The 14,728-nt window shown below is 39.2% G+C and overlaps 1 protein-coding gene across 2 annotated transcripts in view; it reads left to right on the forward strand.

Moving 5' to 3' along the window:
• LOC128528802 (inositol polyphosphate-5-phosphatase A) overlaps window positions 1–14,728 on the forward strand; it is a 166,638-nt gene that overhangs the window by 84,969 nt on the left and 66,941 nt on the right. For both annotated transcript variants that reach the window (XM_053501937.1, XM_053501936.1), the window contains exons 5-6: window positions 8,634–8,697; window positions 9,406–9,506. In XM_053501937.1, the coding sequence (XP_053357912.1) occupies window positions 8,634–8,697; window positions 9,406–9,506 (165 nt within the window). The remainder of the gene's footprint in view (window positions 1–8,633; window positions 8,698–9,405; window positions 9,507–14,728) is intronic.

Genomic DNA, 14,728 nt, shown 5'->3' on the forward strand with positions numbered 1-14,728 from the left:
CGTTACATTTCTTACTTGTAGTTCAAGCATAAAATCTTCTACCTACGATAAATCCCACATCCTATTGGTTTTATTTGCGGTCTATATTTAAGGTTAAATTATGGTGATGTTCTCCCTACCTAATGTGTTACATTACATATTGTAAAGGAGCACAGAAGACACATTACTCCTTAACATATGATCATGTTTACACTCGGACTACTTCGTATTTTCAGTACAGATTAACATACTGGCGCATTAATTCAATCATTAAGCATTAAAGCAAATGATCTGTAAACAAAATGGAAATCTGTTGATGTAAGCTTAGTTTTACTTGTACTTTTACTACCTCTTGGTCTCGCTGGTGGTGGTGTTTGATAGAAAACCAGCGCATGCCATCAGCCCGGATATACAGATATTCCTGGTGTCGGATTAGTTGTCTAGCCGTCAATTGTTGTGTTGTTTACTGATGAAGTGCTCTTAGACTTTCAATCTAAAGACCCCAGAGACAGCAAGCAAGCACCTCCAATATGAACCTTTTATAAAGAAGCCGATCCACACGGTTCTATTGCACAGAAGGCTGCAATTCCAGCAAGGTTCAACTTGGTACAACTTTCCTTCTGCTAGATTTTGATTGCATATGACACCTTGCTGTCATGTCCCATCCATGTCTGCTAATCCCCTGAAAAGCCTGTAGTTTTCCTTCCCTCTGATACACTCCTAATCCAATCAGATGCATAACGGACGATCGGAGGAGCAGGCCACATATTAAATAGCATGATAATCTAGATTGATGAACATTCGATGTCAACATTAACAATATTTTCAGAAGCAGAGAATAAAGAAAAATCAATGGCCTTTTAGGCCTGTCATTTCTAAAAGTATCTATCTAATGAGGATACCTTTTGAAAAGAAACAAATGACACAAGTTGAAATATTCTTTTTAATTATTGGACATCCATAGTGGAATATGATTTACATTAATGAGCCTAAGTATATTAAAAGCATTTTATCCCCCAGCATTCGAAACAATCAAATGATGGTCTTGGCAATGCCACATGAAGTGGACAAAGAGAGAGCGAGGTAATGTCATTTTAATTACTAATGGATCCCTCAATTGTTCAGCCTTTGATTTTTCTTTTTTGGCAAATCTAATAACGCGGATAATATTCATCAGATATGCGGGGCCTTTGGGAGATGATGAGATTAGCTCAGTGGCTCATATTTACTCGGAGAGAGTGGTTATTCACCATGCCAGCCACTTAAATCACTGGTTTATTTGAGGATTGAGGTTTCAGGGAGCGATCAAGATCTTATATCTCACCAAAGTAGTTGTCCTTTTAATATATGGAAACTGTTGATTGCTATCTGGGCTGGAATGACAGATTTATTGCATATGGTATCCGAAACCATTGACTGCTTTTTGTGGAACGACCTGTGGAGCTCAGTGTGTACCGGGCCTGTATTTGCAGACTCACTGTTGGCCTTTAGTCATTTGTGTACTGTATATTTGTTCTTCTTGCAGTACCTGTTGTGTGTTTATTTAGGTAAAAGCTGGTTAAATCAAGAGCATTAGACTGGACATTTTGTGAGCAAAATCATATCCAGGATGATGTGATGAGTTTATGACAACATTCTCCATACATTCATGGCTGGCTGTGTTTGTATGATCATAAGGCAAAAGGTTTCCGAAATATTCCGAAATAACCAATTAAACTGTCAAATAAATTCCATGTAACACCCTAGGTTGACATTTATTTCTTAGAATAGAATATTTAAATGTGCACAACATGAGTCTTGGACTGTTTATTGCTGAGCTTTCCACTGACGGGACACATTGTGTTAAAGATGATATTATTAATGTATTTGTAATGGATTTACTGAGATTTGGATTAAATTTAAGGGACCAATCAAACAGCTTAATGGCTATAAATTATAACTCATAGCTACAGTATAAAATAAATCAATAATAAATATAACTTTGATAATGTTAGGTTGTGAAATACTGTAAGTAACTATAACTAAATTAAAGTAGTTATAGTTAGGAACCTAGTAACCTAATGTAAGGACCTATCCAATGACCGAACCTTAAGCACTTTTGTCAGTCGCTCTGGATGTACATGTACATGTTACAGTGAACATAAATCCTTAATTTCTGGCTCAAATTTTCTTGTTCACCATAATGTAGAACTGACATGCACTTCACTGGAGAACTAAACTGGTCCTGCTTTAATTCAACATCGTATGAAATGAATTTTTGCTCTTGCATTATTCAAACTAGACAGGCCTATATCAGTACTGTAGGAAATAATTGGTTTTAAGCATTGGAAAACTGTGTCATGGATGGAAGAAAAAGAAATCCAGCATTCTGAATTGCCTCCTTATAAGTCTGACTCACATTATGTATAGTTGCATTATGATTTCGCATTCGTTCTGGTTGAATATCATTGGCGAGATGGTTTTATTGCTTTAGGACCTTCGGGCGGGCAGGTTGGAGGACCCTCGGTACGACAGATGAGCCTGGCAGGGAATTGGCAGATGGAAGCATCTATTTCACTGCTAATTACGGGGGCCACCGGCCTCGCCGACTGACAGGGTTCAACTGGGCAATGTAGAGGCTGCCAGCTCCCATCCTGCACGCTTTATAAAACGCTCTTTAATCCTCCTGCACAATATCATTAACTTTGTAAGTGGATGAACACAATGGACAAGCAATTTAATTAACTTGTACCATTGGATGTTGGAAGGAGAGACTAAATGAAATTAATGCACAATATTTCCCCGGCTGGGCGGCCAACCTCGGGAGCAGCCTGGATTGTTGGCAGGTCCTGCGTGGCCAGCCGGTTTGGCCAATTACGCCTTGTTTAGACCTATCCATAACGTTTTCCACAAAAAGGGGAAATAAAATCAGCGGTTCGCAGATCAATCATAAAAGCACGCCACTGGAGTTTAGGGAGCGTTTTAACTAAATGAGAGGAGCACTCTTTTAGAATGCTCTGCGGTTCTATTTCTGTTTTTCTGTCTCTGAGTGCCTGTCTACCTGAACTCCTACTGAGCCATGACTGAGTTTTTCATTGACGAAAGAAAAAATTTAGTTGTTGGAAGCTGTGAGGAGTACGTGCCAGGATGGGAGCACATGTGAAACCGATTGTGTATGGCAATAAGGGTTGGCATCGCAACTCCAAAAGTATTTGTACTGTTCAATCCAAGTATTTGTACTATACAAACCATGTAGAATGTTTAAATGTTTTTAAATATTTAATAAATATAGGAGTGAAGAATGAACTTTAAACACCTGTTTGTGAATAATATAAAACTAAGTCTTTTTTTAAACTTCATGTAACAGGTATGGGATGTATAAGGACACAGGACATTAACCATTAGCTAATACTTTAATTAATGAATCGTAATGTCAGATTATGAAAGTTTATCAAACTGGAATTTGTGATGTATTTTATATCAAGGTATCATGGGTACTGTAATACTGTAATGAAGTCAACGGGACTACTTTAAAAATGACCAAGAAAATCTATTGTAAAAAATACAAAATCATATGCGATTGTAATTGATCATATTTAATTACTTTAAAATTTGTAACTTACTGAGGCCTTCATTGTGAATATACTGTGGCACTACTGAAAACCTTGGTTATGGATGTGTATGCATGTTTTAATATGCAGTGTAAGGGTTCTTGGTTTTAATTCTGCATTTTATCTTGCTTTGCTAATATTTCTAAAAATCTGGCCTGATAGTAACGAAATTGTACTTACAGTAACTTGACACAAAATTTTGTTCACATTTAGCACGGGATAACTTTTACCAGGCTTATGGAATCCTCTGTGAAAAGACTTTGCAGGATGTCCTGGCTGCCATGTTCCTTCAATAACAACTTTTTTTTCCAGATTGCTTCATTGGCCAAATAACCAATAAAAAAAATACAATATAAAATAGTAAATATTAATAGAAATATTTCTATTATTCTTATTCAATGCTTTTTCAAGGTCACAAAGTAACCATCATCTTCTAACCTTATTTTAAACTTGGGATGAAAGTCACAGTGAGTCTAAAACAGGCCCAGAGTGAGTTAGGCTTTAAAGTCGGGCCCAGCACCGAGCCCTGAGAGAGCAGCACTTGTTATTCAGGATCCAGAGTGAGCCAGCACCTCTCGAGCAGCCCTGCACAAACCTCCAATACTGCACAAACAGGCTGTTTGTCATCCTCAGCAATCACAACACCCTGAGAGAGAGGGAGAAGACGAGGAGAGACAGAGCATCAATAACACGGTGGCTTTTCAGCGGAGAAATACAGATCGAGATGCCCTTGCCTCCCCCTCCTCCAATCCTTAGCCATATATGTTTGCCAAACAGCACCTCACTCATTGATTGAGTATTCAGAGTATTGAGCCACGCTGTCTATTATTCATCTGCTGCAGGAAGGTCTGACTGGATACACAGACAAAACTCTCATTTAAAGTTCCTCCGTCACCAGCGCTTATTTTACAAGCAGGCCGGATGCAGGAGTGATCCATCAGCGTCTGAAGGGGCTCTTGTCTGTGTATGAGAGCATTCCCTTGACGTGAAGACTCGAAGATGTCACAAACTCTGCACTCCTCTTTGTGTATCTGCGTGGTCGGGGAGCTGAGTCTGACCATGAAATTACGATTTTAAACATGTTTTAGTCTAGGTGTGTGATCATGGTTGTCAAGTTGGCTTCATAATTGACATTAAAATGAATTCACCAGACGTTGAATCCTGGCAGCATGCGTGGCTGACCTTTTAAAATCTGTGGTGTGAGGTACGAGGGCACTTTGGGAATTCCACATAGACGGAGAGCGACGTGTATCCCCACCGAAGCTCCATGCCTGCTTTTTTCACCATCTTTCAAGAATCTGTTAGGGTTCTATAATGAGTTTCATTTATTATTTAATTTATTCTTTATATCCCGAATTTTTCATTTATGCTTTAATTGTGCATTTGGTCGTAAAAGTCAGATTTCTTTACTTTTTGGTTAGTTGTTTAATACCTTTATTAATTAATTGATTGTTAATACTGTATGAAGGATATGTATTTTCTGCATGCTAACTCTTTAAGTTAATTGCATTATCCTGATTTTTAATACTGAGCGAAAACGCTGATGTTCGGGTAAGCTACGCAGGTATAGTGATGCTCAAGGTTATGGCTAGTAGCCATTTACTACCTTTTAGCTAAAATGAGAAGCTGACGTGTGCTAACGAGCAACACTCATGCCCTGCTAAAGTCTACTATGCACTTTTTCTCCATTTAAAAGCTTTTATATTGCATTCCCTCACTGACCTAACCAAAGACATGATTGTACATGACTAACAGCCTGACCCTGGCCTTGAGCTCCTGACCCACAAGCATCGCACTCGAGTGTGCGCCTGCATCCCGACTCTGCAGCAAAAAGCTGATCCTCTGACTGCTGCGAAAAATGACTACATTTATGTTTGCTTTATGGCTCATTTTTCAAATAGAATGCAGAAAATCTATTAAAGGTCATGAGATTTTGGCCTCTCTTTTTTTTTTTTTTTCTTTCCTCATTGAGTGCATATCTCCGGGCAAGGCTTAGCATGCACTGTAGCGCCGCGCAGAAGCCTGCCAAATCTCGTTTCAGACAATTGAGCTTGAGTAAGATTACCGTTTTCCCCCATTGTTGTTAATTTTGGAAAGCACTATTTAGCGGGGTGTGATGCAGGCACCGTCCTGAATTGTGCTTCATCTCTTGTTTGTTTTCCTGGTGGTGCGGCTTTCCACCTGTGGCCAAGAATGAGATTGAGAGAGAGCCTTCCAAGGGCCGGCTGTAAAACCTGCCTTTTATGGCCCAGTTATTGTCTTTCTGTCTACAATTACCGCGATTACTCATTTCCTTTCCCGTCCCTTCCCAGGCCGGCCCGGTGCGCTTAATAGAGTGTATTTTACTAATGGAAAATTAAGTAGTGATCGTGACAGTCCAGTTTATAAATATGTAAAATATACTTTTAATTATTTCAAGTGAATCTGGCAGGTAATCAATAAGGCAGGACGTGACAAACATACGCTTGATGCGGGTCATTGTAAAGCAGCGGGTAAGAAGATAAGCACTTCCTGTCAGCGCGCTCTGGCTCCAATTAATATTTTGAAGCTGTCATGCTTCAAGACAAATGGATTAATTGTGGCCTGCTAATATAATAGGTTCTTCATGAAGAGCGGCCCGGCTCAGGAGGAGGGGGAGGAGCGAGGGGGAAAACGAGGCATTCGGTTTAACCTCCGACGTTAAATATTTATTAGAACTCTCTTATAGAATTTTTATGACGGCTCGGGCCGCTGCTTGGGTGCAATTGTTTACCATTTATTTGAGAGGCGATTAATTGTACTTTGCGCAAAGTAATCATGACGATGCCATTAGCGATGATTGCTTTCAGAGAGGTTATTTGGTTATAGCTTTGTGTGACAGTAGAACAAAGAGTGACTAATGTAGCATTGAGCTCCGCTGGGAGAGGGCAGCTGCTGCTGTTGTACCTGTTACTGTGACTCAAGGACGCACTGGTTGTATAAGGAGCAATAGGAAATAATGATATCACAGGGAATCGTTCAGATCTTTAGGTTTAAGTGAAGTGTCTGATGATGCAAACGTGTTGTCGATCCTTAGTGGTTTTAAGACTGTAGAGCAAACTATTAATTACTATCACTTATTGTGTTACATTAAATGATATGATCCTAATTTCACGTTAGAACGGTCATTTCTTCTTGAGGATCTTTCCTCTAAATGCCTTTTGTTTAATAAGGATTTCAGAAAAAATATTCCGGTAAACTACGTGCAGTCCTCTAAGGGGACACTTGTCCCAAACCTCATCATCGAAATAAATAGGAAAAACCGAATCCTTCCTTGTTCAGGTGAAGCTTTCAGGCCTATACTGTTCTCTCTTCTCTATACTTTTATAGATTAAGATTAGATTATTCATATTAAGATGAGTCACCTAACCATTTTTAAATATTTATATCGGATATGTAGGTTAACTTTCAATTTCACAGCAGTACATGGTGTTGCATTAAAATAATATATATATATATATATATATATATATATATATATATATATATATATATATATATTAACATTTATATTTACACTATATATATTTTATATATAAGAAGGGGGAACAAAATTCTGTATTATTTTAAAAACATTTTCAAATTTTAACCCACAACATTTCAGTGAACTGATTTATTTCCTGTCGATGTAAATCCAGATGTTGTTTCCCTGTTTCTACTGAAACACACTCGCAATAATCAACCCCCATTTAAAGCCCTTTTATCATGTTACCTGTTTAATAATTTCATACAGTACAACACATACATTCGCTTTGTTTCTCAGCTCATTTGTTTAGGTTTTTATTTTATTTTGTCACCCAGTGTCTTATGCACTTTCCCGGCCCCTTCTGGTTCATCCAGTGATGGAAGTGGACTGCATACAGACAGACAAGTCTGAGATCTCACCCTCTCCCCTGTCATGTCGGTCTGCTTTTTCTTTTCGAAATCAGAATGTAATCTGGGCTTTAAGTGACACTGAAGATGTTCCGTGTTTTATGAGACAGTTGTTTTCAGTTTGATAGCCTGATGTGGTGTGTCAGGAAGATGGGCGAGACCTCATGTTTGTGCTTTCCACAAATCAGCAAATGCTTCATCCCTCATACATAATGCAAAGGACCGAGTACGGCTCAGTCACTCACCCGGAGTGTTTATCTGCTCTCTCCTCACCTCCTTTATTTCTCTCTGCGCTTCTGTTCTCCCTTTCGCGCTCTACTCCTATGCGCGGTCCAAACTCCGCAGCTTGTTTGGCTCGGGCGTCATGTAACTCCTCGAAGCCCTTCCCCTCCTGCGCGGCTCCTCTCCTACTGACCCCCTGCATTGTGGAGGTGTCGGAGGTTTACAGGACCATTGAGAGCACAGGCTCTTTGCAATTGAGGCCTGAGAGGGAAGAACCCGGCACTCTGGCTTTATCTGCTGCTTGAAGGGTATGAGGAGAGAAATCTCTTCCAAAAGCAAAAAGCAGCCAGTGGCCTGTGAACCGGATCAAATCCCCCAAGCTAAGGTTTTTTTTTTTTTTTTTTCCCTTTTCCTTTCCTTCTTGCCAAGTTTGTTTGGGGTTCTACAGGCTGGGAAACTATCTGATTGTTCAGTAAAATTAAGAATATAATCCTATTGAAGTAAATCTTTGGTCATGCTAAACACTGTCTGACTCGGGCTGCTTTGAGAAGCTCAGGATACTTTGACAGAATTGGGTCCATCTATAATTTACATGTCATATTTGGGTGCAGTGAACTCGTTACATAAGAAAGGGGGAACACAAGGTGCTGGGATTTTGTTTTATTATTATTATTATTATTATTATTATTATTATTATTATAGCCTGTATTGTCTATTCACATGGGAAAGGTGGAGTGTGAGGCCTTTTGTTGAGCTGTACACATGGAGGAAATGTTCTAAAAGAAAATGTCATCACTTCCTCTCATTCAGTGTCACACGATTTAAATGATATGATTTATGATTTTTTTTTTTTGTTTCACACACTTTTTTTTTTTTTTTTAACGTACTGTCAGGGACAAATAGATTTTGTATTTTAATCTATGTTTTTTTTTTCCCTCTTCCTTCATGCAGGCACTAGGAAGTTGCTACTTTATACACGAATCCTTAAAATCCATCCATCAGTTTGACTTCAAAGGTAAGCTTTCTATTAAAAAAAAGAAGCACCTCACACACGTTCCTTGCCAGTTCTATTAAACCAGTGTGATCAGTATGAGCTAAGGGGGAAAAAAAAAGAAAGAAATCGAGTTAGTAATAAGGACTGTTGAGGGTTATTAATATTAGAATGAAATTCATGAGATTTCAGGCAGAGCTGCTAATATGCTCGAGCTGTCCGATGGTTTGAGGTGACCTCATCAGCTACTGAGGTCAGAGGTCGTGGGTGTCTCTGGACATACTAATTAAAGCCTCTGCTATTACACGGGTGTCAGCATTAGCCGCTGTCATCCCCGTGAAGGACATGCACTGATTCCTCAACATTTCCCCGGAGGGAGTCTGGGACAGCCGCCTGTAACCATCACATAATCGTATTTGTTTTATTTAAAAAAAATAAAAAAAGAATTTAAATGAAAAAATATGATTTGGTGGAGTATTATTAATTGCTGAATAGCAACATGTTTTGGACGATTAAACTTCTACATATTACATGGTAAAGGTTTTGGTCCTGAATTTGCACTTTTCACTTTTTTCAAGCTTAAAAGACGTAATTATTTTAAGACCAGTAGGTGGAGCAGTTGTCTGAAAATGGTTCACCGTCTTTGTTTTTTTTTCCCCCCAGCATTATTCCAGTCTCTGATTAATTCCTAAAGCCCTGTGACAATTCACTCTCATCTTTGTGTTGATCTAGCCAAGAAGTTCAAGAAGGTGTTTGGCAAGGAGATCCCGGACACTTTAGAGAGCACGTACATGCTGGAGAAGGAGAAGTTCCCTAAAGATTATTTTCCTGAGGTTTGTGCATTTTTATTGTTGGGATGACTTATCTGTTATTCTAAAGATTTACCTGTGTACATATGACGTGCCCAGCTCTACTCACTGTTTCAGTTCACTCGGACTCCTTTTGTGTGCTTATTCGTGTTTTCCTAGTAAAGAAGATGATGGTCATAAAGCCATAATTCCACTTTAACAGAGCTGTTACAGAGCTGGACTGCCTTTAAATCAAACACACCAATCCTAAAGCCTATTTGCCTTACTGACATATTTTGAAACATCTCGTCATTAATACATATGTAAATATATACAGTAAATACATACATACAGTATACATACAGTATATATATATATATACACATGCATATGGAGGGAACCAAAAACTCTTTTTTTTTTTTTTTTTATGTTGAAGTGTGTATGGATTTTGGGCCCCTCTATAGATGGATAGATGGATGGATGGATGAATCAATAGATAGATGGATGACTTTAACATCTGATTATAAATTATATTGATTATCAATATCGATCATCAATTATATTCCAGCAAACTGTTGACAGGATCATGGGTACCCAAGGCTCATTTAAGCCTGTAGGGACCAAAAGCTAGCCCATCCGGACCGAAAAGCCAGTGTGGCACAACTCACGAAGAAAACTCAGTTTTGCCCATGACAGAAAGGCACTAGAACACTCATTGCTCCACAACACCCAACTTGCAAAGAGCCCAAAGCCACTGACCGGGCCTCCCAGATCCCAATCAGGTCGAGCACCAGTGGGATGCGCCAGAAAAACAAATCCGGCCCACATAGGCCCCACTGTGCAACCCGCAGCACCCAAAGGATACACTGCCAACGTCCTAGTTGGATTGAGCTGATGCAAAGCAGACTTACTGTTACACATTCTATTAATGACATTTGGTGGACAGATTGTCCATTGGGACTGACTGAGAAATGCATCCAGATGTGGATAAACATTTAATGGGTAAGAGTGTGAAACCTCTGTTGGGACGTAATAAAGTAATAAATGCACACAGACAATATGTTTTTTTATTTAATTGCTAAATGGCAATTATTAAATTTTCTTTTTTGTTCATTTCTTTAATTAAATCTTTATATCAGTTTTATTTATAGGTACATGTATTAATGTGGAAAGTCCACAAATCAAGTTATTGCCTGCTGTATTATTACAGCTATAACCAGTAGAAATGGGGAGAAGTAGTTTCAGTGATGTATTTGATTCTACACACTCTTTAATAACATTTCTTTTATCATTATTATTTATTTGCTGTTAAGCTATATCAAAATTAAAAATCAAAGTTAATTTATGATTATAACATAATAAAAAACTTTCTCAATTGTAAAGTTGTGATATTTACACAATAACAGTACAAATCAAATGGTCACATACTGTACAGTAGATACGGTACCGATATCGTATCGACTAGTCCCCGGTGATTCCCATCCCAAACAAAAACTCATTCTTTCAGCATCATTTTTTTCTCTCCTGAATCTTCAAACACGCTCTTGAATTAAGAAACCACAACTGACTTATATCACCATGTCAGCAATCTTAATTACAGCTTAGTCTTTGAATGTTACAAAGAGCTGACACTAGAGACTCCTTCCTTCCACTGTTCACGTGGTAAAGTTTTCTAGGTTTTTATTAAATCTGTTTCCACACAGTATACAAGCCCCTCAGAAGTTGTTACTATTTAGACAATAACTTATTAAAAAATGGTATTAATATAAAGTATAGGAATATGAATATGCAAGCTATGGAGAATTAATCAGCATGAGTATACGACAGGCTTGCTGTATACTGATTGTGCACGGTGGTGTTGGATTGGCACCTCATCCACGATGTACCCCAATCCACGCCCCCCTCCCCCCCTGCGACTCTGTATACAGTATAAAGCCATATAAGCACTTTATACATAGAATAAATTTAAGTATAAAGGATTGATTTTAATATTTTTAATACTTTTAATCTTTCCTAAAGTGTACTTGTGGCTGTTTATTGCAGAAAAGATCTTGCAGAAGTCACAACACATTTCATACAGATTTTTGAGAAAGCTACAATATGCAAAGGCATTAAATTGCTTTTTAATCTTTTTTTTATTATTTTTTTACATGTTATAAAGTTAATATTTCATTCAGCTGCATGTTGAATGCTTTTTTTCCCCCGTTCCTCCCCATGCATGCCGTTCTGTATGAGCACATGTGTGCACATCTGTGTGTGTGTGTTGCCCTATGTAGTGATGTCTGTGTGTGTAAGGCTGCTACAGTAATAAAGAGTGTGGGTGCTCGTGTGTCAGGCTGATTCTCGAAGCTCATCAGTTACCCACGCTCTGGTGGCACGGCCCAGCAAATATATGCAAAAGCAGACAGAGTTGGCCTTTCACGGGCCTCTCCCAATTTCCTTATCCTTCACACACGCGCGCACACACCCTCGTACCTTCCCTGTGTATTCCCCCTGCCTCCGAATGTGACATTTCCACATGATCTAAAACCAATTACTCTGATTCAGTTGCTACACCGTTCACAATAATTACCAGAACACAAGGAAAACAGAAGCAGCAAGGTTGACTGACTGACTGGCGTCGTCGAAAACAAGCGAGGAGGGGAGGGTGAGGATGAGAAAACAAAGATCGCGCATTGATTTATGTGCGTTTCACGGCTGTGTTATGAATCTCAGATGATGCTCTCAAGAGCAGCACTCCAGATAATGTTATCCTATTTAGAAGTCACAGATTTGTGTAGTCTAGCCTGGACTTGGACTCTTCCTTACCCTCGAGCGCACACGCTTCCTCACACACATACACGTTCACACACGTGAGAGATTGGTTGTTATCATAGATCACGGATACGGCTCAGACCTCTTATGAAAGATGAATTAATTTCACTAATGCTCTAATGCAAGGCTGTGGTGAGGTGGCTCGGCTGGTGATAACCCAGGCTTCGTCCCCGCTCCCCACTCTGTGATTTATGCCCTCTTTTAGTAGATGAAACCGGCCAGATTCGCCATCCATCTGCTGCTCTAAAAGAATCCTATTAACGGCGAATCCGGGGCAGCGCGCAGCTCCGGTCCAGCGACAGCAAGATTTCGATTCTTTTTCCAGATCCGGCTCGACAGAACCGATAAGTGACATCACGTTCAGGAGAGCACCAAGACGGATACAAGAACTGAACGTCGGAGGAGACTTTTATGGGTCTCCAGACATGGCAAACTTTCTCATTTGTAGGATGCAATAAAGCTTATTTGAAAAGACAGGTGTGATGAAAGCCTAGTTTATAATAATAATAATAATAATAATAATAATAACAACCTCACAATGATCTCGTTCTACAGATCTAGAGATTTGATTGACAGGTAGGCGGTTTTACTGGCAATGCACCAAGGAGAATATTTCTGGTGGAGCCAGTATGTGTTTGTCTTTAGAAATAAATAATATACATAATTTGATCAGTAATCCCTTGTCTTTTTCAGCCCCATATCATTACAGGTTATTGTACTATAGCTGTGTATTTTTTTCTCATCGTAATCTCCATACCGTACCCTTCCTCCCTTCCTCCCGACCCCGTGTCCCCTTCAGGAGCCGTTTCTGGGTGCGGTGTAAATGACTTTCTCCTCCCAGTATGCAAAACCGCCGCAGCCTTGAGTTATGACTCTAAGTGGTGGCCAGGCGAGGGGATGATATTAATTGAAAAGCAGAGTCAAAAGGAAGTGGACAAACCGCCATGTGCATTGTTTGTGAAAGGTCGAGCTGATGGATACGCCGCTCTGTCATTTCTCTAGCGTACCCCAATCCTTTTAAGTCACGTCGCCATGCGGTCATTTGTTACATTTATTATATTTATTTATGGGAAGGTTCGAATGAATCCGAGGGTTTTTTGTCATGTGCACTTGCAGTTCGAGACACATGATGCTTTATCTCGTTTTTTTTGTTGTTGTTGTTGTTAAATAATTATTATATTTAGCTGAACAAGCCTTGCATGTTCTTTTTGTTTAATTTTTTTTTTTTTCGAAGATCTTCAAGGTCACTGTCACAGGGATTGAGTCACAATGATAGCAATGTAAAAAAATATTGACTGACATGGAATCAGACGTGCATGTGTACATGGATCATAGATGGCAGTCACATGTCTGGAACCGAAAAGAGCTTTAATAATAGTTTCACTAGGCCAGAATTTCCAGTTTATAAATTCTCTATATGAGAATTAAATTAAGTTTTTTTTTTTTATTATTTATTTATTAATTTAAAAAATTATGCATAGCAAATTAAAATAATTTTGTAATCTGAAGAATATTGATATATATATATATATTAGATAATAGGTCAGTTTTGGTGATCCATATGGGTTAACCAGCACGTAAAAGTATTAAGTAAGTTGCCCCTTCATCCAAATCCTACTTCTTCTATCCCTCCTCCTCTTTCGTTATATACGACTATTTCCATAGCCTGAGAAATGATAGAGTAAAGAGTAATGGACGAGCCCTATATGGTGCTTCATCAATCACATGTTGTGAGTATTAGTTATTACTCACCGTGCATTTCTTACCATATACATTTCCATCATGTCTCTCAGGCCCAGCTGGGGTTTGTTATTTATGGGCTTTCTCAAGCACAACACTACAAAGGGCAACTGCGTATGAGCGTTCTAGCTGCGTCGCCCCCAACCTCTTCCTGGGAATCATGACATGGCTGACTTTAGACAATGATTGAGTCATCAGATATGGGGCAGATATGAGATTATGGACTGTTCCATTCGCTTGCTCAGCCCCTGCACATCATGTTTCCACATGACTGCCCATTCCCCCCCCTCGCTGTGCTCGTTTTTTGGGGGCGGACCTGCACGAGCCGCTGGTCATGGTGACCTCTTATGGACGTCCGTTCATCATTGTCACTGGTCTGGAGCTATCGGAGGAGCCAATTTCACCTCTTACCCACTGACCTTTCTAACAGACATCTGATGCCCCTTGCGTTGGCCAGACTGGGAGAGTAGTCAGGGCGGACGTTATCTCTTTCTATATGAGGTCAGTTGACGTGTCAGGATAAGATTTGAGATTTATGATTAGTGTTAAGGTCAGTCATGTGAATCTTAGCGAGTGTGAACTGTGCCTGAAGAAGTTTGGTGGTTGGTTCTATCTTAAGTCTACAGTATATTAAGAAATGATATAACAGGTGTTACGTCATCAACATTAAAAGTAGGTTTTAAATGATTATCGGTCAAATCACCCAATTTTGG

This window comes from Clarias gariepinus, chromosome 8 (assembly GCF_024256425.1).
Source record: "Clarias gariepinus isolate MV-2021 ecotype Netherlands chromosome 8, CGAR_prim_01v2, whole genome shotgun sequence".
NCBI classification, from domain to species: domain Eukaryota; kingdom Metazoa; phylum Chordata; class Actinopteri; order Siluriformes; family Clariidae; genus Clarias; species Clarias gariepinus.